Raw genomic sequence first — 24,239 nt, forward strand, 5'->3', positions numbered from 1 at the left:
GTTATTGGTTTGTGACGTAGCAAACCGAGGGCTGTTTCAAACCGTATTTCTGGGTCAGCCTTTGGGAAACTACAGTTTTAAGGAGAAAATACTCAGCAATGGTGTTGATTAATAGATTGGCACATGGTTTGTCTAAAGGCATATTAAAAACACCATATAGACAAATAAACAACATAAAAAACGTGATTTTCACTACAGGGGGACTTTAATAAAGAAGGCCAAAACACATGTTGAGTGGTCCATTCTTAAAGGGTTAGTTCACCCAAAAATGAAAATGAAAATGAGCTTGTGTTTTACTCACCCTCGAAGCATCCTAGGTGTATATGACTTTCTTCTTTCAGACAAATCCAGTCAGAGTTATATTAAAAATGGTCCTGGCTATTCCAAGCTCTATCATTGCAGTCAGCAGATGTTGCAGTTGTACAGTCCACAAGTCGTCAAATAAAGCACGCGCATTCAAAATAAAACGTGCCGCAGATGGCTTCGGGGGATGAATAAAGGCCCCATTTTCATTTTTGGGTGAACTAACCCTTTAGTTTTTCTTCACAGACTTGAAGCAGAGATCGAGGCAGCTCGGTTGAAGGCCAAAGAGGAGATGATGCAGGGCATTCAGTTGGCTAAAGAGATGACACCGAAAGAGCTGAGCGAGCAGAAGGGTCAGTACGAGGAGAGGATCAAAGTTCTGGAGTGAGAGCTGGTAAGCTGTTAGCAGACGTGTCTGTGTGTAGCATGTGCGACTCCAGCTAATCAAACGCTTGCTCAGGAGGAGGGTGAACGCAAGAGAGAGCAGGAGCTGGATAAAAAGAGGGTCGTCAGCCAGGTAGAGCGACTGCAGACAGCAAAGATTCTGCTGGAGCAGGAAGTCACCACCCATAAGAGACGTCTGCAGATGGAGGCCTAGGCTACTGGACAGGTACAGAACGACCAGTAAAAATCAAAATTTATGCTTTTCTCTTTCTTAAAGTGATAGTTCACCCAAAAATTTAAATTTGCTGTAAATTTACTGACCCTCTGGCCACTTTTTTTTTTTTCTTCAGTAGAGAACAGTAAATAAGATTTTTAGCTGAAACCATGGTCCTTCGTGATTAAAAAATGTAATTGATTAAAAAAACAAAATAATAATATAAATAAATGTATGTGTCTATTAGGGCTGCACGATTAATCGCAAGCGATATTTAACGCGCATCTTATCAGTAAAGCCGGTTCTGTAATCAGCGATAAATCTCCATCACCTGCGTGCTTTCACATTGAGCAGCATTAACTACACAGAGCCGTTGTTCACTGACGAGCTGCGCCAAACCACGTTCATATTCGCGCGATTTTTAGCGCACCTCCTCAGTGAACAACGGCTCTGTGTAGTTAATGCTGCTCAATGTGAAAGCACGCAGGTGATGGAGATTTATCGCTGATTACAGAACCGGCTTTCTGACAAGATGCGCGTTAAATATCGGATGCGATTAATCGTGCAGCCCTAGTGTGTATATATATATATATATATATATATATATATATGTGTGTGTATTTGTTTATGTGTGTGTGTATATATGTATGTGTGTCAGAGCTTCACAGGTTGCCACTGGAGTCCTCTTCCATGACAACATCACGGAGCTGGTGGATTTTAGAGACCATGCGCTCCTCCACCTTCCGTTTGAGGATCCCCCACAGATGCTCAATAGGGTTTAGGTCTGGCCAATCCATCACCTTTACCCTCAGGTGTGTTTGGGGTCGTTATCATGTTGGAATACTGCCCTGCGGCCCAGTCTCCGAAGGGAGGGGATCATGCTCTGCTTCAGTATGTCACAGTACATGTTGGCATTCGTGGTTCCCTCAATGAACTGTAGCTCCCCAGTGCCGGTAGCACTCATGCAGCCGGCACTCATCTGGTTGCCGCCACACACGCTTGACACCATCTGAACCAAATAAGTTTATGGTTCCAGTAATCCATGTCCTAATGGTGTGTTCACACCAAACGCAAATTTAATTATTCGCGCGAGTAGATTACATACAAAGTCAATGCAAAGACGCGAATAGAGGCGAATTCTCGCCAGTCGACGCGAATGACGCGAAATGCGCGACGCGTTTGCCGCGAACACGAGACATTCGCCTCAATCGCGTCTTTCACGCAAGTTCAAAAATTTCAGCTCTAACTGAAAATTCGTCTGACGCGTTTTCGCGCAAGCCAATCAGCGAAGAGCTTATTGGCACGTCCAGTTGAATCAGACAATAGAAGAGAGCATTATTGTCGTCTGTTATTATATAGGTCTGGAGAATAGAAAACAATTAAAATCAGTTGTAGTGGTAGTTGTATTTTATTAGCATGGCTACAGAGATGCTGCTATCAATAATAAAAATAATAGTAATATCAGTGTATATATACAGTAGTAAAATGTAACACACACATTAATAAAGGATCCTAACGTTATTCATCCTCCTCTGGATGGTGCTGTGAACCCAGACACGTAGGTATTTGGCTTTCCATTGTATTTGGGACTTTTTGACAATAGGTACAAAACAGCGATTGTAGTTATCTCCAGCATGGTTGATCGCGCTGTTTTTATTCGCGCGAGTGACACGAAAAACATCCCACGAGTAATCTAGAGCGAGTTGCACGATGCGCATATTCGCTTCGCGTCTGGTGTGAACGCACCATTAGTCTGCTTGTCTTCAGCAAACTGTTTGCGGGCTTTCTTGTGCATCATCTTTTGAAGAGGCTTCCTTCTGGGACGACAGCCATGCAGACCAATTTGATGCAGTGTGCGGCGTATGGTCTGACAGGCTGACCCCCCCACCCCTTCAACCTCTGCAGCAATGCTGGCAGCACTCATACGTCTATTTCCCAAACACAACCTCTGGATATAACGCTGAGCACGTGCACTCAACTTCTTTGGTCGACCATGGCGAGGCCTGTTCTGAGTGGAACCTGTCCTGTTAAACCGCTGTATGGTCTTGGCCACCATGCTGCAGCTCAGTTTCATGGTCTTGGCAATCTTCTTATAGCCTACGCCATCTTTATGTAGAGCAACAATTCTTTTTTTCAGATCCTCAGAGTTCTTTGCCATGAGGTGCCATGCTGAACTTCCAGTGACCAGTATGAGCGAGTGAGTGCAATAACACCAAATTTAACACACCTGCTCCCCATTCACACCTGAGACCTTGTAACACTAATGAGTCACATGACACTGGGGAGAGAAAATGGCTAATTGGGCCCAATTTGGACATTTTCACTTAGGGGTGTACTCACTTTTGTGGCCAGCGGTTTAGACATTAATGGCTGTGTGAGTTATTTTGAGAGGACAGCAAATTTACACTGTTATACAAGCTGTACACTCACTACTTTACATTGCTCTTTACAAATTGCTCTTTGTGGGTACAGGATTTATTTAAAAAAATATAAAATCTTTATCCAGCAATCACTAATGACTGGAAAAGTGTGAATTTTGTCAATTTATTGATAAGTGAGTAATTTGAAATTCTTCTTGAAAAATCTTTGGATGGAATCAGACGTGAATTTGTGTTTTCATAACAGACATGAGGCGACCGATAAAGAGAGCGAGGGTGGAGACGCCCAACTGCTGGTCCAAGTTCAGAACACCAAACTGGGAATTTCAACCTTCTGGAGCCTGGAGAAGTTCCAGTGCAACTTGGCTGCCATAAGGGAGCTTGAGCAGGTGGCTTAATAAAAGATGTTCACCTAGTTAATAACTGTAAACCTGCTGCTTGTGCTACACAGTGGCATTTTTGTAGCAAAGTGCACAGTGTCCTAACCTTTTGACATCATATAGCGATAAATTATATACTCTTCAATGTTAATCCAGGTTTTGTCTGTAACTAGATGCAACCACAACAAACAATGGGCGGCAAACACTTTTTATTTATTTATTTTTTTTGTTTGGCTGATTTGGTTTCTGTTGTTGTAGCTGGGTAGTCATTGGTTTAAAGGGGTCATGACATGATAAATCAAATTTGCCTTGATCTTTTGGCATATACTAGGTCTTTGTACCATTAATACATCCTGCAAGTTTCATAGCTTAAAACGTCTTCATTATAAACAAAGCATTTATTTAATCAAGCTCCAAAAACGGCTCGTTTTGGATCTGAGGTACAAGGTGACATCACCTGGGCACAAACATTTGCATAAAAATTGTCTCCAGTGCAGTCATCTTCTCACCATAGGCCCCGCCCACTGGCATCCAGTCGCTTAAGCTGACATAATCATGCTGAATGCAAGTGTTGCGTCGTGTCAAAAGCAAATAGAAATTACAATCACTGCCACTATCTTGTCTACACTGGATACAGTATACAGATGCGCATTCGCTTTCTGACACAGTCCACTCGCTCGAGTTTGTCGTCAATAGGACAAATGGAGTGAAAATGTTCGCTTTGACACGTTTGGTTTAAACAGATATCAGAAGGATCCCAGCGTAAGGAACAAGTGGATAGTCTATTTTTAATGACACCCCGGATTGTGTCAGAGGATTGATCGGAGCATTTTGCTTTGTATACGAGCCACAGTGTCATGGGAAGTTCACAAAGAAACATTTGTTGAAAGATACTAGATCTGAGTGCAGCTGCCTCACAAACTGTAAATGATTTCATAATGCTTTGGCCGGATTTTTTTTTGTCAAAATGTTGTCAAAACACTCACATGCAATAGCAAGGGGGTGTTGATACTGTTTTTTATGCAATGACATTAGCCAATCATAACAGTGGCCAATTCTTGACAAGCCTTAAAGGACACGCCCCTTAAAACAGCTCTTCAGAAAGAGGGTCAGAATGAATTTATTTATTATTTATTGAATTTATTATTTATTGAAAATAATAATTTTTTCCACATTTATTAGTTTTTTTGTGCAAAAAACTTTATTAACATTATAAGTAAACCTCAAGGAACATATTAAATTAATAATAAAAAACAAATCCATGTCATGAGTCATGACCTCTTTAAAACCCTTGTTTTAGCTACATTATTTATTTATTTATTTTTAAATCTATTGTTTTTCGGTTGGTTAGGTCTTTTTTTGTTGTTGTTTTGTTTTGGATAGGTTGGATTGAGTTTGGTTTGTTTTTTTTGGGGGGGCTTTTAGTTGATTTGGTGTGTTTTGGTGTAGCGTCTGTTTTAACATTGTTTTGATTTATTTTATTTAGTGTTTTGTTTTATTTAAGTTTTTTTTTTTATTGTTTAGTGTTGACTGGTTTATTTATTTATGTATTTATTTGTTTTTTATTTTATTTGTTTTGTTTTTGTGTAGCATCTCACTTAACATTGTTTTATTTTATTTTTATTTTATTTAGTGTTTTATTGTTTTTTTTTTAGTGTGTATTTGTTTTGTGTAGCATGTCACTTGACATTTGGGGTGGGCGATATACCGGTAGACACAATTAACCGGTTGAAATTCGTCAACCGGCAGAGATTTTGGACTATCATCTTTATCGCTCTTAAGCCTTCTACACAGTGAGCGATTTTTGGCTGACAAAAGATTGGCATCGTGAAACAATCGTGGCAATTTCTGTGATTGTGGCTCCTAAACGGTGGCCCTATGTCGTACAGTGAGAGAGGTTCAAAGATGGCCGTTGTCATGGTCTTGCGACCAAAGATAGCCTACGATCATTTTCTGACAGTGTCAGAAATTCAGCATGATCATTGCACAGTGTGTTTGCTGCTACAACCTACATCCACTGACCAGCCAATAAAAATGCGACATGAAATGGCGTTGATCAATGCGACACGGCGCAAAAACTTAAAACTGTCTTTTAACATCCTCTTTCATAGTTTCCATTTTTTAAGCAAACATAAAAAGTACAACTGTTAAACTGTACTTGGTCATGCTCTTTTTGTTCACCACTAGCGCATGCTAATGACATTTTATTCTTCAATAGTAACTTGTATTCTGTGAGACTATTTTTGCGGTCTGAGAGGTGCGTACAGGCCGCACACATGAATCCGCTGCTCATAGAGCGAGTGAGTATTGGCTATAAGTATGTCAAAATGCCTGTGATTGCAAGTATCCTCGTAAAATTGTCTTAAGCGAAAGTAAACAGCTGAGAAAGAAAATGCACGTGTAACAGTATAATTGGATCTGGATGTTCGGTCTTAAAGTGACAGCAGTCTAATATTCCTGCTGTCTGTCATAAACAACAGGGAGAGAAAATTTCTCACTGCTCTTGACTAAATCACTTTTGTAACTTTAATAAGAAGAAATGTATATTTAATTTACACAGTGAAGAATATGCAGTGTTTTTGATTAATTTATGCAGTGTATGTAGTAGGGATGTCACAATTCTCAATATAATATTGAATCGTTTGGTACAACATCCAAGGTACAATATGCACTTGTGAATTGCGGTTTTTCGGTTTTGCATTTAAATAATTTTGTGTGTTTTATTTCTCTCAGAATTGGCTGTGTGTGTGCCGTAAGTTCACATGCTGAGATGAGGAAACTCTTCCCCACTTATAACATGCATTTGAAAAAGTAACACACGCCTAGCATATCTTCCTTGTAATGACTTGCAATGATAAGTGTTTCTAAACCTGTTGTCCAACAGAAGAGAACATTATAACTTGTTTTTACTTCACAACATTAGTCGAGTGTTTGAAATAACTTCCTTTTGTGATCTGATGTGGTTTCTTATCACAGAATGAGGCAGAAAATATATTATATACTGTAATAACTAGGGATGCACCGATACCACTTTTTCCAGTACTCGCCCGATACCGATACTTTTATTTTTTGTACTTGCCGATACCGAGTACCGATACCTATATTTTTATTGCATTTGTACATTTTTTAAATATTGGGTACAGAAACCAAAAGGGTATGTATAATGTTAGTTGGTTAACTTTATTTATCAAATAGATACAGTCAAACCTACATTTATTCAGACACCTTCAACATTTCTCACATTATCACAGTTTATTCACTATAGTTTAGAAAATGGTAATAAAATATGACAAGAACTCCGAGTTAAACGGAGTCAGAACAAATGCAGCTTGATAATGTTAGATAACTTTGATAGAAAGGTATGTAATAGATTACAATAAACCAAAACAATTCAGACAGCTGTTAGTATGACAGTATTTACACACTAGTAAAAAAAATATCAAAAATTATATCTGGTCTCTGAATCATTTTTGGTTTGTGGACAGTAGTACAGCCTAGCGCATTTCACACAGGTTGTTAGTTTCACTTTCGCCAGAAAGTCATGTATGCCTAAGGTTGAAAATAAATTGTTTATTGTGAATGCCCCTATGAATGGTTTTATTTTTATGATTTCGTTTTAATCCAAATGATGCGTGTGCTAAGTGAGTGAACATCAAAGATCACACAACAGAATTGTGCGCTCTCTCTCTCTCTCGCTCTCCCTACCGTTAAGTAACTTGTGCATTGTTTTACTTACTTGTTTTTGACATATCTGACCGAACTACAAACTTTCCAGTGATGTCTGTAAGAAAGGTATATTCACTCAGCAAGCTCGCGCATCTGCTATACAGGCGTTAATACTGAATGTTTAACATTATATTCATTACATACATATACTTCGTAGTAGACATCTACGAAGTATATGAACTCCTTTCTGCTGTCTGTTGTTCTGTTGTTGGTGTTTCTTTGTCTGAATATGGCGCTTATCACATGCTGTGTGGTATCGGCGTTTGGTATCGGGGCATTTTAACGAGTACGAGTACAAGTACAGGAGACCAGTATTGGGCCCGATACCGATACCAGTATCGGTATTGGTGCATCCCTAGTAATAACGACTATGTCGATTAGCAATGGCTTGCAAATATAACTTTATCATTATGAAAATACCCCAGATGGCTTGAAGAACACAAATAAACCATATATTGTCGCAGGTGAGCTTGACATTTCATCATTCAAAACATTCAGTTATGTCTTTTTTTTTTTTTATTATTCACATTTTTAAATTCATTTTAGTTACAGCTATAGCAATGCCTTTATCCATATTAGGGATTTCCTGGAACGTCATCAGTTCTGTTAGTTCTGTGATGCATACGTGGTGTTTCTGTGCGAGGGTGCCCAGTATGAATGAAACGCACATTTCATGTGTTTATAGCCCTCAATTATGGCCAATCCATTAAATTTTGAGTAAAAATCTGAAAACGCCACACTTGATTTGAACAAAGTCCTGAGTATTTAACACAGAGCTTAGTTGTTTGAATGCAATAATATATGAGGCCATTTGAAGCCTGTTTATTTCCTTGTAATTACCCAGTAAAAGCAGGAAGTATGTAGTATTGGCAGTTGCTCTTATTATCGTAAAAGTATCTGCGGCTAAATCAAGTCTGATGTTTATTGGCTGTAGATGGAGAGCGCCTCTAAAGATGACGACATGTTTTACGACCCTAATGATGAGTGGGAACCAGACCTATCTGCCTCTTCCTCAACCTCGTCTTTCTCTCACAGAAGGTATTTGAATTTATTAGTCTTCTCATGGAGTCCATGATGCTGCTCTTTGGCTCTGTACTTCTGTGTTGAGGAACGAAAGAACAGAAGCATACTTTGTGCCCAACACTGGTTATTGTCTTCCACCATGATGATATTTTTCCCTTTATAAACCAAGCCCTATGGAAATGAACATTCCTGCAGCATTTTTAAACCATTTTCTTTGCCTACAAGAGTATGTAACTACAGCCAGCTCATAGATATTCCTTTTCACCTCTTGACTTCCTCTCTTGTCTTTCCGTCCTTGGGATGAGCAGTAAACTCAAAGTGTACATCATGTAACTATCTGTTTAGGAAGAAGAGTTATCTGACTGATAATGAGATATAAGATATAAGTTCAAATGTATCTCTATTTCTTATTTTCTGTTTCTTGTGGCTCAGGAGTAGAAGTTTGCTGAAGAGCAGGAGGATTTCTGGGCATCTATATGAGATCCGAGTGCACCCCATTCAAAGCCTACACTGTGCTCCCTCACAGTCCACTGGTAAAGTAGCCTTTATATTGTATGTATGTATATGTCTTCATGACTCTTTGATTTTATCATCATTTAGATTAGTAGTTTTGAAGAGATAATTCACTCAAAAAGTAAATTTCTGTCATAATTTACTAACTGTTCAAACCTGTATGACGTTTTTCAATTTTTAGAAATCGTTCAGAATTTTTTGTGAATATAATGAAAGTCAAAAGAGTCCAAACAATGTTGTTTTGGTCGCCATTGACTTTCACTGTATGGACAAAAATAGTCTTCAAAATAACGTCTACGTAGGCAGCTCACTCGTTTTTGGAACATATTTGCAAACCAGTGTTAACTAAAACTATTAAAAATTGTTTTCAGTAATTGAAAAAATGGAAATATGCACTATAAATATTACATCAAAAACTGTGTAATCTCATTGGTTCAAAGGCCTGAAATGCATAGCTGTATGATTTATTTTTATTTTTTTTTTAGTTTAGTTTTTGTGTAGCATCTTGTTTTGTTTTTGTTTAGAGTTTTGTTTTTGTGTAACGGCTGTCAACATTAACGCATGCGATTCATTTTACAATCCTTAACACGTTAAAAATAATTTAACGCAGTTATTGCAAAATTACTGTTGCTTCTCTGCTTGTGGGAAAACTCCGGGAAAGCGCTTCAAAACAGCGCTAATATGAAGGAAACCAGGCTGATTACATCAGAGATTGCAGAGAGAACAGACTTGCGTTGCGTTTTCAGTGAATTATTCATTCCAGTGTGTTTCGCTTTTAAACACGAGCTCTGTCATATTCTGTGATTGTTTCTGAAGAGCGCGAGCCACACGCGCTGTGTGAAGTACAGACTGAACGGATTGTCAACACATCCCACTGCTGTATGGCCAGATGAGACGCAAACTACGTTTTCTCGACTGGATAACCAGTCTCGCTAGTAAAGTTTTGATGTATGAAGATTGCAATCAAGTTAAAGACGAGACGATTGCGGTGGTGTACAGGAGTCGTACAGCACAGTAAGCACGCGTGAGTCTGTTATATTAATGCGTGTATGAGTGCTCATGACGCACTGTGATCGCACATTGTATTGCACAGGCATTTCCGTACATTCACGTAGTTTCCACACACATTCGCGATAATGTTTTGATTCGTCATGTTTATGTTGCTGTGTTTAGTTATACTGAATGGTTCCGTGTACTGTAGTAGATATATGCAGCCAGCAGGTGGTTGGTTTATGGATTTTTTGGCATCACCATGTGGTCCTGTTCGGTATCGCAACTTGGCTTCTCTAAAATGTAAAAAAAGCTATTTGCTGTTGCACTGTACACATACTATACAATTCAGATATATATGTATTTTTTGCATTTTTTTCTTGCATATGGGCTCCTTATATCATTTGGTTCTTTGGTGTCCTTTTGGAGTTTTGGAGTTCTTGTAGAGTCCTTTTTTGGAAAGACATCTACATTTATCATGAGAAAAGCTTGCAGAAAATACAGATTTTTGAGAATCACCTTTCAATCTTTTGGTTTACTTTGCTGAATATAGCAAATGATGACAAAATAACCATTTGAAACAAGATAAATGGTCTATGCTTAATTTCATGAAGTGCGATTAATCGCGATTAATCACAGAAAAAGGATGTGATTAATCTGATTAAAATGTTTTAATCTATTGACAGCTTTAGTAGCATCTCACTTGTTTGTTTTTATTTTATTGTTTAGTTTTGTTTAATTCAAGGCTGAAATAAAATCTAAACATTAGTATAACTAATATATAACTTAAAGTAAAATTAGTACTACAATTAAAACTAAATACAGTACTACAATAAAAATTAATTAAATATATATAGAAATATAAAGAACAAAAGACAACAAAGTCACTAAAACTTAAACAAATTTAAATAAAAGTTGAAAATATAAAAATGAAAGCAAATTCAAAATATTAAATGCTGTAATAGTACATAAATAATACATAAATAATAAATAATACTAGAATAACAGACTAGTTTTTTCAGCCTGCTTAAGAAATATGACTGCTTCCCCCTTGAAAATATTAAGTAACTTTGATATTCTGTGTCTTTTTAGGGCTGATGAACAAGCCCCCCTCTCTGCACTCCAGCACTTCTGACTCCGCCCTCCCAACCATCTGCAAAGATCTGATTGACTCTGCCGTGGCCCTGCCAGTCGACAGAGGAGAAGAGTGAAAGCTTAGGTGACAAACTGACTCTAGACCTGCTGGCGATTCACCGTGCTGTGAAGTCCATCGCAGACCACTATGAACACCTTGACGACGACAGTCAGGAGAACTGTAAGCATCAGCGTTTTTAACAAACCTAAATCAACAAAGCCATTCATCAGTGTCAATATTCAGCTCAATATGAATGCACAAGACCTGTCATCACAGCACCACACAAAGAGCCTCATTTTGTTCTGTTTGGGTGTATGTGAACAATGTTTGTCTGTAGTACTGAAGCCCAGACTCATCTAGTGAAGGCCACGTCTGCTGTTGAAAGGGCTGTGTTCATTACCATGCACTGGGTGTACAGCATTAAGCCCAGCTCTGATTCAGTGTCTCAGAGAGCTGAGGAGCTCAAGACGGATGTCAAGAAAATTGGAGGCTACCTTCAGTTGCTCATTCAGGTGCTCATTACAATTCAGAGTCAATTAATAAAACGTCAGCTGCATTTGTGTTATTTAGCTCTGTAGGGGGATCATATGAAAAAAAATGCAATATCCTCATCAAAGAAATGTAATTATTATTTATTAGTGATGTTGATATTGTTTCTTTAGATTAATTTAATATTTAATATATATTAATATAATAATACTAATAATAATGAATGTATTTATCAACATTTTTATATTATTTATATATATATATATTTATTTATATATATTCTTTCATTTGAACTGATTGAATGGTTTTAATTTGCCTGTACGTAGTAGTAAAATGCATTTGTTAGTCATTTGAATACCTTAATATTTCTTTGAACACATATTAAGGTATACCAGTGATTAACATATGCATTTTACTACTACGTACAGGCAAATTAAAATCACTCAATCAGCTTCTATCAAATAAATATGTAATGAAATGGCTAAATGTTGGTAAATATAAATAATAATAATAATCAGTAAAATTAATTTAATCAGTTGTATGCATTTCTTTGATGTAATGAAATTAATTAAAGGGGTGGTTGATTACAATTGAACTTTTTTAATGTTAGTAAATGTGTAATGTTGCTGTTTGAGCATAAACAATATCTCCAAAGTTACGAAGCTGAAAGTTCAATGCAAACGGAGATATCGTCTTTTAAAATTCTGGCAGTTTAATGCCTACAAAAACGGCTGGTAGGGACTACAACAAGTTACTTCCCGGGTTCATGACATCACAAACCCGGATAAACCCCAACACGCAACGAAGGGGGCGAGGCCATGCTGTGCTGCTTTAGAGAAGAGGAAGAGAAAATTAGAGGTGTACGTAAAAATCTATTCATTTATGAATCGCGATTCTGTCTTCTAACGGTTCTAATGGATTCACAAGTTTCAAAATCAATGTTCTAAAGCAGCGGTTCTTAATACTGTTCCTCGTTAAAAGCCGTGCTTGCACAGGGTCTGCGCGATCCTCTTCAATAATATTCTCTGCTTCTCAATCGGGCTCAAACTGATAAGCGATATTAACAACGCCGTTGTTTACAATACAACCGGAGCACATGCCGCTGAGGAGAGGGGCGGGACGATTAGATGCGTACTAGAGGCAGTTTAGCCAATCACAACACACTGGGCTAGCTAACCAATCAGAACCCATCGTCTATTTCTGAGGGCGGGGCTTCATAAAAATCAGCCTGTTTCTCAGAGAAGGGACAGAGCGGTGTGGAATAAAGGTAAATTATGTGAAAAAGAGTTTTTTTTTTAAAACTAAGCATTAACACATGTTAGACTGCACCCCATAAACACAATCAAGCCTAGAATAAAACCAGTGAACCACCCCTTTAATTAAATAATATCTTCTTGTAAATTTATCATCATTTAAACATCTGATAATCAATTTATTAGATTTCTCACCTGATTATATATTGGCTTAAATTGCCTCTACGGAAGTATCTAATAGTAAAATGCATTTACAAATGCAATGATAGAATACATTTAAAAAACAGAAGTCGTTTTAAAGAATTTTGTTGTGCTAAGTATCAACTTTTTACTAATTTTCGGTAAAAGCCTTATAGGAGTGTTGGACTTTCAGGGCTGTGACTCTGAGATCTCCTCCATGGTAACAGAGGCCCAGAGGAGGCTTGCAGAGTGTATGAACGCGGCTCTCAAAACCATCGGTTTTCTGGCGGCAGTGAATGGGACTGATCTTCTTTTGAATGAACATGGTTCAGAAATCATAGACAACATGGGTACATTTCTTGTGCAATAGCTGCCGTTTACAGCCCAATAGTAGATCTGACATTTAAAACCAGTCAGAATAAAAAAATACAACACCATTCTCTTTGTCTTTAGAGGTCTGTGGTGGCTTCTTTGCAGAATGGGATTCGTCAGAGTGTGACCGATCTTCTCCTCATTGGTCAGAAGATCACCACAGAGATGCATCGAGATCTTTCATCTGCTCATATACCAGTAAGTTCTCTTAATAAATTATTTACTTGATAAAATGGGATCTTTATTGATCCAGTTAATATTGAACTATAAATGTATACATTAATAACTGATATGGATGTGTACTGTAACAACATTTCATAATATAAATTCTAATATATTTCACAGATTCAGAAATCCAGCCCCATGGATTTCACCAGCACTCTGCAGAGCTACTTCCGCTGCTGTTTGTCGGTACGCCTAACAAACAGCTGTTGCTTGTCATTGAGTGTAAAATGTTTTGGATTGATGACCAGCCCAACAATGACTGAGGGAGACAGCGCTTGTAAAACGCCAAACCTGAGCGGCCTTATCGCACGTCTTGGGTCGTTTTGCTGTTTACAAAATAAATGGTTTGAGTGGAGTGTCATCTGTCACCTTAATGTGGCTGTAACTGTTATCTTCAATACACAAACTACAGGCTCGTTGTTATTGTTCAGCAAGAGAATGGGATGCTGGGATAAGGAAAAATGGATGCACCCACAAGCTCACTCATTTCTCAAACCCACTCACCATACCTAAACCCTGTGGTCTAAAACAAATAAGATAGCCTACAATAAATGTATATATTTCATTAAAATATATTTATTTATATTAAATTATTTATTGATTTTTTTTTGTTTGGTTTTTGTATTGTTTTTATTTCCACTTTCTGTTTGTTTTAGTTTTTTTGGTTGGAGGTTGTTTGGTTTTGGTTTGGATTTTGTTTTGTTTGGTCTGGTTTTGGTTTATTTTGTTTATTAAATTTTTGTCTTTATTATTATTATTATTTAATTATTTTGTTGGATCGTGTGTGGCTTTGTTTTCAGTTTGTATTGAGTTTTTTTTCTTTTCTTTTTTTGGGGGGGTTTTGTTTGGTTTGTTTTTTTTATGTAATTTAGTTTTAGTTTTTTATTTTGTATTTTTTTGTTAAAGTTTTTTCTGGGTTTGTTTGATTTTGCTTTGGGTTTTTAGTTTTTGTTAGTTTTTTTTGGGGGGGGGGGGTTTGTTTGGGGTTTTTGCTCTAGTTTGATTGTTTTATTAATTTTTAAATTTGTTTTTGTTTAGTTTTAATGATTAGTTTTTGTTTGTATTTATTTTTTGTTTTGTGGGTTTGATTTTGCTTTGGGTTTTTTTGTTAGTTTTTTTTGGGGGGGGGGGGTTTGTTTGGTGTTTTTGCTCTAGTTTGATTGTTTTATTAATTTTTAAATTTGTTTTTGTTTAGTTTTAATGATTAGTTTTTGTTTGTATTTATTTTTTGTTTTGTGGGTTTGATTTTGCTTTGGGTTTTTAGTTTTCTTTTTTGGGGGAGATGTTTTGTGTGTTTTTGGTCTGGCTTGGTTGTTTTATTTATTTTAAAATGTGTTTTTGTTTAGTTCTTATGTTTAGCTTTAGTTTTTATTTATTTATTTTTGTTTTAGTTTTGTGGGTTTGTTTGGTTTTGCTTTGGGTTTTGTTTAGTTTTTGTTTTTATTTCATTCTTTTGTTTTGTGGTTTTGTTTGATTTTGCTTTGGGTTTTTAGTTTTTTTTGGTCATTTTGTTTTTTGGGGGTTGGTTTTGTTTGGTGTGCTTTTGGTCTGATTTAGTTTTTTATATTTATTTTTACATTTTTAAATTTAGTTTTTGTTTGGTTTTGCTTTGGGTTTTGATTAGTTTGAGTTTTTTTTGTGGTGAACTTTCACTTTAAGAGATATTTGTACATCTGCTCTTTCACAGGAGAGGTCAGGCTCTTCTGAGGATTGTTCAGAGGATGATGAAGGCTTGGACTTGTGTGCAATTCAGAACACCACCGCTAAACTCCTCCCACTGAACCGGGCGATCAAAGATCTCCACTTGTCTTTGTTGCGCTCTCTAAAGGGTACAGCAATCTTTCCACAATAGCATTCATATGAAACACATCTTCGATATGACATATATGTGACATGACTTCATTTTATTAATGTAATACAGGGAGGGGCAGCGACGCTGTCCTTAGTCAGACGATAAAGTGTCTGTCCAAGACAATTGATGATGTCATCAATGGTGTTCCACGTGAAATACCTGGAAGACGTTCCGACAGTCTTTGGCTTCCATGTGAGAAGAACATCATGGTGCACTTGGCGCTGCAGGCTTTGACAGCAGCATTCGATAAAAGCACAGATGGAGTACACTACAGACGCTGGACACAGACAGACAGTTTGTTCACCCAGGTTATGGCAGCAGAAATCGAACCGTCCCTAAAGTTGTGTATTCTCTTTCTTCAGGCATTAGCACATGTTCAAGAGACGCCCGCTGGGTGTGATTTTTGGATAGCCGCAGATTGAAGGGCTACTAATTATATATATATATATATAACTATATTTGGTATAATGGTTAATGCTAAAGTTGGCTCACTTTTCATTTTGATGTATTTACAGTATGCACTCAGTCTGCAAATTTTGTACGACCTGTAGATTTAACTGTAGGATTTTAAAGAAGGGCTTAAAAGTATAACTTATGAAGATGGGTTTCTGTGTATTTTGCAAGTGATCAAGCACCCAAGTCTTTTATAACTCATGCAGAAAATACTTCTTCTGAATATATTTTTGCACTTGAAACCTTTGCACAGGCTTGGACGCACTGATATTTCACAATATCATTTGCATGGAGATTTTTAGCATTTGCAGTGGCATTTACTCTGGATCATGTAATTGTTCCACACTAATTTATACTTTCAGTAATAAACACTCACTGGGACAAGAAGTCTGGTGTTCTATTTAAACATACTGCACAATTGCATGCCTTTTCTGTGTTTCTATATAATTTATTTATTTATTTTAATCTTGGTCATAACTGCAATCTGTTGGAAAATGGCTCATTTACAAAGTAACATTGTTTTGTATTTTTATTTGAGTTTCATTACAAATATGGTAGCTGTGTGTTATATGACATGTTTTACTTAATCGTTTATGTAAAGTATTCTTCACAGGAGGTTTTTTTTTTAAATTATTTTTTTAACTATATATAGTTTTTTAGTACACCAAGTTAAAGTAAATGAAAATGAGAACTGTTGTTTAACTAGATAAACAAAAGAAGTTTAAGGTTTATAAAATGTTTTATTTCCATGTTAATGTTTATTTTATTTCAAACTGCAATTTTTATGGTTTTAGTTAACTAGAATAATCTTGCGGGGGCAACACGATTAATTTTATTGTTTAAAATAAGTTATGTTAAAGTTATTTAAATTAAAAATAATAAATTTATGTTAAAATGTGTCATTTGAAATGCTAAAGCCAATATTTAACACACGTAAAATTAAATATATATATATATATATATATATATATATAAAATCGATTTTTTTTTTATTTTACACCGTAAACAATCGTTTACGTAAATTAAAAGATTTGATTTAGAACCGACCACTCCGAGTAAAACGCAGTTATTTGTATCGCTCTCGAACTCAAATATAAAAGTAGTGTTGATGGTGAGGGGAGTGTTCTAGAGCGGGAGGCGCGCGCTGCTTCTCTCAGGATCTCACTCAGAGTCACGCTCAACACTTCCAACGGAAAGCGCGTCAGCCGTTTGCTAAACTTTACTCTTCGAGATTAAATATTATATTTCTGACTTCCTACTATAACTTTACCTCATATCAGGTAATTGACGTTTTATTCCGTTTTTATATACATATTCATGAAGTAATGTCCTGCAAAGTTGAACTTTCGTTGAAAGTGTTTACTACTGCTAAAAGAATACCTTTTAGGGTTTTTTTTTCCAATAAAAAGTTTCACTTGTGTCACTGTTAATGAGTATTTTGTCTCTTAGGATGAATCTGTTGAAAATTATTTGCTCCAGCGTTATTGTAAGTAATCAATAATACAATATACGTTTAAATATTATGTGGCAAAATGCTAAGTCTTCCTTATATGAATACTTATGTTAATATCGTTAAAATAAATATAACGAATACCTATTTGTATTGAACCAATATTATTTTTTATGTAATTATAAACATTCCCCCCCCCCAAGGTCCTCATTCATCACTGCATGGAAAAAGGTAATCAGAGCATTCATAGTGTAATTGTTTAACATGCTTAAAATTCAGATCAAATCATGCAGGACTGTTTTATGGTCCTCTCACTATTATATAAAACATGTTAATATGAAAGACACCATCTGTAACTAAAACAATCCAAAGGAAAGTTTGAAAACACATGTACAATTTGTTAACACCGAAAGTGCCAAATGCATAAGATGTTTGTGTTTGTCAACTAAAATACCCCTGTGTTTACAGTGGAGAGCAGAACCCTGCTTACACATGATGACTATTACCCTGAGTATGTGCCAGATCGTCAGCCATGGGACGTTGCCCGCAGCCTCTGCCTCCAGCGTTCAGGGTCCTTTGTGATGGTGTCCAGTACTGAAGAGATTCAAAAGCTGAACAGTTTTCTGCGATCCCTAAATATCACCCTACCCGTATGGATAGAAAGTGCAGGCATGTTTCAAAAAACTGGTGAGCACCATATCCCACATTTCCCAGCACGCCTCATATTTGCTACATTGGCAATATTGTTCTTTAGTAAACATTACAGGTTGTTTTCCAGGTCCTCCAGACATATACATGCTGGAATTTCCAATGCGTCCGCACCGGAAATCAGCTCGCCTACGCCACAAGTTCCCTAACATGGAAGCGCTTACGGTTTGCGCTCACCTCCAGCTTGATCCCACTTGCCAAGGACTTTCCACAGTCTTCTCATACGCCATTCAGTCGTTCATTAAAGAATTCCAACTCCAAGCACAAATCACCGGGAACGAACCGGTCCACCTTGCATTGCTGGTGCATGGTTCAAACACCTCCTACATAACTGGCTTTCCCAACGATGCTTCCTGGCACTTTGTATGCGCGAGTTGGGACGGGAATACCGGGAAGTGGGTCATCTGGGTGGATGGAGCGGTTGTGGGTTCTGGGAATTCCCTCAACTCAACCAGTCACATCGGAGGCGATGGCCTTTTCATGATTGGACAAGACCAGGAGACCTACGGGGGCTACAATAACGGCAAGGCGCTTTGTGGGAACGTTACGCAGCTGTACATGTGGGATCGTTTCTTGGTCAAATCTGAAATCCAAAGCATGGGAAAACTTTGCTCAGCCGTCCCTTTTGGTTTGTTCTTCAAGTGGAATGAGTCTGCGCTGGAAATAGAGACGTCCTTGCAGACACGTAGAGGGAACTCGCCATGTCAAGGTAGAGTCGCCATGTCACCCTCACATCTTTGCATAATAATTTCCACTCTCCCACCATGCGAATACAGCCAAGTTTTGATTGATAACAACAGGCTGAGATGGTTGTAAATATTTCATCCATGCGGTAATGCTGAGACCCACCCTTTAGAATATACTCTTCACTTCACATGAGTAATGGACCCTTATTCTTTTCTGAAGAGAGGAAACATGGTCTTTACAGACTTGGAGAGCTCAAGAACTATGACTCACGATGATGACATCTTAAAATTGGCAGACTAGAAACAAACTTGGGTTGCTGGCTGTTCGGTGGCCCCAGACAGATGAATTTTCTCAAAAAAGATCAATTTTCTGCTAAACTAGTTTTTGTTCTTGATTCTTATAGGTTCCAAAATCCAACCACAAGACCAGCTGGTCATCTCTGGGTTGGATCCAAGTCTGCATCACAATCTTTCCATCAATTTTGACAAATCCTGTGTAGCCTTTGACCCTGCAAGTGGAAAACCCGTTAATAGCTTATGTACTACTCAAAGAGGAAGTGTTTGCCTGTTCCCAAAAGGTGATCACCTGCTTTATGACATTCTGAAGCTCTAGACCCAATGTAACACAAGTAGTGACATATCTTTTATTCTGTGAAATAGATTATTGAAAAATAAAAAAATGTAGGGTGGGACTTAGTTCTATCCATTAGTTATTGATTGAATGAAGAAAAGTCTGTTCCACTTGGATATTATGAAAGTTAATTAAAAAGAAACATATGTGTGAATAATACGCTCAGTAACATGCGTTTACAAAATATAAAATATATCGTTTTCACCTTTAAAGGTTTGATAAGGACATTTTAGCATTCCAAACCACAACTTAGTGAGTTGCAAATTATTTTACGAAAATAACAACCTGATGTTCGATCAATGGAAAAATGAGCCTTATGAACCTGTTCTTTTTATTGAGGCCATCAAAAAGATTTGTGAAATTGTGAATAGTTTATGACCGAGTTCACAATACTGATGACTACAAGTTGCACTGCAAGTAATTTTTCAGTTACCCGGGAACCGTTATTGTGGTGTATACATTTAGTTTGTGAGACTGACATTTATTTATTCACTGTTTGTTCATATGAAAATGTGTAAGTAAAGAGTCATATTCAATATATATTGTGTTTTAGGACAGCGGTTCCCAACCTGCAGATATACTTTGAGGTAGGGCTGGGCGATGAAACGATAACTATAATTATAGTGATATAATTTTCCTCGATAAAACAAGTTGGATAAATATTCGATTCAATGGTTATGAGCCAAAAGCAGAACAAAACAGTGCTACTCATTTGAACCGTGTCACACGGTCCATTTACCAGCGTAGAGCGAGGCTGACTAGAGCAGATGTGCTTACTCACTGATCACGCAACCACTAAACAGCACTGTGAGATCCAGTGTGAAGCGCTTGAATTCAGTGAAGAACACACATGACTGATATAAACTAGTATCAGTCAACTGATAGAAACTATCCAAATGAAACGGCGCTGACAAACAGCAGAAAAACTGCAACGATACAGTCAGAAGGCTTTTCAATCTACAAATCGCCATCTTTTAACTTGCCTTGGTTTTATTGTAGGAACACTAACTGCACCATGGTATTGTGGCAGAAATGTGTGATATTTATATCGAATTTATCATATTAATTTAGACATGTATTAAAGGAGTAATGGAATGTAATTACAGTATATTTGTGATTAAGCTATAGCGTTTGTGCATTTATACTAAATGTATTTAGACTACTGTTTTTCATACAAATAGGCTACCTAGAAACCATATAGTTGCATTTTTACCACAGTATTGATGTGCTATATGTGTGGTTTTAACTCTGGTTGTCATGATGTAAATGTATGCTACTATGGAAGAACAATGGTTAATTTGAATAAAACTCGAACAGTCCGAAAATTTTTATTTCACCATATAAAAAAGGAGGTTGTTACAATTTTTACAGATGTTACTGATTTTGATAATTGAATTTATCATATTAATTTAGACGTATTAAAGGAGTAATGGAATGTAATTACAGTATATTTGTGATTAAGCTATAGCGTTTGTGCATTTATACTAAATGTATTTAGACTACTGTTTTTCATACAAATAGGCTGCCTAGAAACCATATAGCTGCATTTTTACCACAGTATTGAGGTGCTATATGTGTGGTTTTAACTCTGGTTGTCATGATGTAAATGTATGCTACTATGGAAGAACAATGGTTAATTTGAATAAAACTCGAACAGTCCGAAAAATTTAATTTCACCATATAAAAAAGGAGGTTGTTACAATTTTTACAGATGTTACTGATTTTGATAATGAACATAAATTTACATCTGCATCCCAACTCAAACTACTACTACTGTCAACTCAATGTCAAATGTGCATTTCTAAGAGACAAAACATTAATATTATTATTGCACACACACACACACACACACACACACACACACACACACACACACACACACACACAATATATATACTGTATATTTATATATATGGGGGGGGGCATGGTTGGTTGGAGCATGGAAAAAGGTTGGGAAAGAGATAGTGACTCCCTATTTTTTGTTTGTGTTGGTTTTGTGTTTAGTTGTTGATTTGCTATCTTTGGCATATTTGTTTTGTGTTTTATGCTTGTGCGGTTTCATTTTGCTTTTGTTTTGTGTGGTTTTGTTTTGTTATCTTTTGCATTTTGTTTTGTAATTTTTTTTGTTTTGACTGGAGCCCTAAAATGCAGTTTCTTGTGCGTTTGACCATGTGCCATAATCCAGGCATTTTCCTTCTTCATTTCAGAGCTGGACTTTGGTTTTCCTGGAACCTCGTTCTTCTCACAAGTCAGCAATGAGATTCATTCCAAACCTGTGAGTTAGATCGAGCTCACGGTTGATTTGTATTAGATTCACTATAAACATACACTATAAGGATCCAAATGCAGTCACTATTGACACAGATATTCAATATAATTGTCTAATGACCTGATCTTACATTATCCTCCTCTTTCTCCACAGGATACAAATGTAACCTTGGTCCCTGAAAATGATCTGACTCGTCATGTTTTCCTCTTGAGTGCCATTTTGAGAGTTATGGACCGCAAAGCAGACATCCTCACACATTCTGATCTTCTGTACCTCACAGAAACCATCGATAAGGCCACTCAACTCAATAAAATAGTAGTTTCCACTGATGTCTTCATATCTATGATCCGCAATTGCTTGGAACTAGTCAGCAGGCTCATCAACCCTGATATGGCCGAACAATGGGAGGTTTTGATAGCACATGGGGTTTGTTATGAGACTGAAATAGACTCTTCTGAAACCAAATCCTCTAAAAAAGACCACTCTTCTGTCAAGTTTATGAGTCAGTTTCCTGTATTTTCATAGAATTACCCTGGACCGTTGACAATGGTGGAGAACATTGACAAGCTGCTGTGTATGCTGGCGGATGCTCTCTGGATCGAGCGCAAAAGCTTCACAATGTCAACAAAGAACATGGGTACAGTGGTTTTTTGCTTCAGTTAGCATCATCTCTGACCTCTGAAAAATGGGAGTCAATATTTGCTTTCTTGAGAGGTAGAGTAATAAAGATAAACCTCATTGCATTCAAGCAGTTATTACTATTTAGCCATGGCAATTTTGGCCATGCATAAAACTGTACAAACAATGATGAGTTTTTGTTATTTTGAGAGTCACGAGATCAATTGCTTCCTTAGATATTCATCTGGAGCCGCGGAGGCTGACGCCAATGAGCTGTGGTTGTGTGTACAAGCCCTCGGTTCACGGCAGACAGTTCGGCAGCCATGATGAGATCCTCATACCAGAGTCAGAAATGCAGCGAGTCTTTTCTCTGGGTGAGACATAAAGGGCTTTTGGGTATTTTTTGTATTTCTACAGATAAATGCCACGATTTAATCAGAAGCTAATATTTTTTTGACAGGCCACAAGGAAGTGATGGTTATTCATACCTACTACAGTAACCTGTTAGAGATGTTGTCCAGACTGGAGGTGAAAACCCTTGCTGACCAACAAGCAGACAAGAGGTTAGCACGAGCATGCTGAATTTTCTACATCAATATTAATCTTCACATTTTGATTTATAGTTGATTGGCGTCATAATTCATTATATTAACACTGTTTTGTTCATGTATTTGCAGGCATCACACTGGTCAGCTGGCCACAGCAGTAATCTCAGCAACAGTTCGAGATGTTTCCAGGGCAGAAAATGTTCCTGTCTCTGTCCAGTACACCTTATCCTCTGGGATTACGGTAAAAAGACACTTAAAACCGTTTTAAGAAGTGAATATATTTGATTAACCTCTGATGCAGGGTTATTATTGTTAACAAACTAAAACCATTAAAAAAACAAAACATTTTTGTTACTGAGAATAAAATAAATGTTAACAGAAATAAAATAAAAAACGAACTTGTTTTATTTCTTATTTTCATTTAGTACTAAAATAACTAAAACTAAAAATTAAATATTAATTATTAACTATGTAGACAAGCTAATAAAAATTATTAAAACTTTAAAACAAAATTACTAAAACTTTCATTAAAATGAAAGTGAAAACAGAAAATCTAAAAATAAAACTAATAGTTTTAAATTATATAAAAATAATGATTTTCCTTTTTCTTCTTTAGGCAGAGTATTCCAAACAAGTCACTCCCGTCTGCGTCTTTTGGAATATCATGTAAGAGAACGTAATGCTGTTATAAAACTGCTAACAGGTGTCATGTCATATTACAGTCTCTGATGTAGTGTCTCGTGTCCAAAGGGCGGGTCATACAAGTGCTTGGTCCAAGAAAGGGTGCAGAGCACTGCCTTCTCCTCCTGATGTCACTTCCTGCTTCTGCAACCACACCACCTATTTTGCTGTCCTCATGAATTATATGGAGCACAGGGTATGTTTAGACTTTGTGCTTTCAACTGTAAGAAAAATCGAACAAAGAATCCGTTTACATTTTATATATGAAGAGTTCATTTGCAAAAACATAACTTTTTTTTTAACAATTTTCAAAAATCATGTTTTTTCATTGTGCATTCCAGTTAATCTCAATCAGACTGCAGTCGGGTTTTTTTGATTAGGTAAAAAAATAACTAACAAATACCGCTAACTAACACAATAAAAACACAATAACATAATAAAAAAATGGATTTTTGAAAAAAAAAAAAAAAACGGACTTATCTGTTTTTGCAGATAAACTTCTTATATTGTTTTTATTATACTATATTTATTTATATTACTTACATTTATGTTTATATACACACACACACAAACTAATATATAAATATGTTATAAAATATACAAATATAAATGTAGAATAATAAGATATATTACATAATATATATTATATTATAACAATACAATATTATTTATATACATTACTTATTTTATTTATGAATAAATAATTTATACTAATTAAAATATGGTATATAAAAAACATTTTAACTTATACACACACTAATAAATATGGGGTGTGTAT

General features: G+C 36.5%; 2 protein-coding genes and 1 pseudogene across 2 annotated transcripts in view; all 3 read left to right on the forward strand.

Moving 5' to 3' along the window:
• The window catches only part of LOC107593349 (kinesin-like protein KIF14), a 32,550-nt pseudogene extending 16,304 nt beyond the window's left edge, over window positions 1–16,246 (forward strand).
• A 1,065-nt stretch (window positions 16,247–17,311) lies between these two features.
• Window positions 17,312–19,327, forward strand: LOC107593351 (adhesion G-protein coupled receptor D2-like). The gene is made up of 5 exons (XM_016283034.1): window positions 17,312–17,356; window positions 17,524–17,551; window positions 17,789–18,007; window positions 18,099–18,737; window positions 19,119–19,327. The coding sequence occupies exons 1-5, from the start codon at window positions 17,321–17,323 to the stop codon at window positions 19,325–19,327; spliced, it is 1,131 nt and encodes a 376-aa protein (XP_016138520.1). The 5' UTR covers window positions 17,312–17,320.
• Window positions 19,328–21,284: 1,957 nt separating this feature from the next.
• LOC107593352 (adhesion G-protein coupled receptor D2-like) overlaps window positions 21,285–24,239 on the forward strand; it is an 86,300-nt gene continuing 83,345 nt past the window's right edge. The window contains exons 1-9 of the mRNA XM_016283035.1: window positions 21,285–21,294; window positions 21,553–21,620; window positions 21,768–22,040; window positions 22,140–22,251; window positions 22,469–22,606; window positions 22,693–22,795; window positions 22,910–23,021; window positions 23,397–23,446; window positions 23,531–23,657. Coding sequence (XP_016138521.1) covers window positions 21,285–21,294; window positions 21,553–21,620; window positions 21,768–22,040; window positions 22,140–22,251; window positions 22,469–22,606; window positions 22,693–22,795; window positions 22,910–23,021; window positions 23,397–23,446; window positions 23,531–23,657 — 993 coding nt within the window. The remainder of the gene's footprint in view (window positions 21,295–21,552; window positions 21,621–21,767; window positions 22,041–22,139; window positions 22,252–22,468; window positions 22,607–22,692; window positions 22,796–22,909; window positions 23,022–23,396; window positions 23,447–23,530; window positions 23,658–24,239) is intronic.

The sequence above is a fragment of the Sinocyclocheilus grahami genome, unplaced genomic scaffold, assembly GCF_001515645.1.
Source record: "Sinocyclocheilus grahami isolate Dianchi unplaced genomic scaffold, SAMN03320097.WGS_v1.1 scaffold169.1, whole genome shotgun sequence".
Taxonomy (NCBI): domain Eukaryota; kingdom Metazoa; phylum Chordata; class Actinopteri; order Cypriniformes; family Cyprinidae; genus Sinocyclocheilus; species Sinocyclocheilus grahami.

Bases quoted from the DNA above. Each gene is read 5' to 3' on its own strand.
- LOC107593351 (XM_016283034.1), top strand. From the start codon at position 17,321: ATGAATCTGTTGAAAATTATTTGCTCCAGCGTTATT. The intron at 17,357-17,523 runs GTAAGTAATCAA...CCCCCCCCCAAG, and splicing joins TTATTTGCTCCAGCGTTATT to GTCCTCATTCATCACTGCAT. The intron at 18,008-18,098 runs GTGAGCACCATA...GTTGTTTTCCAG, and splicing joins AGGCATGTTTCAAAAAACTG to GTCCTCCAGACATATACATG.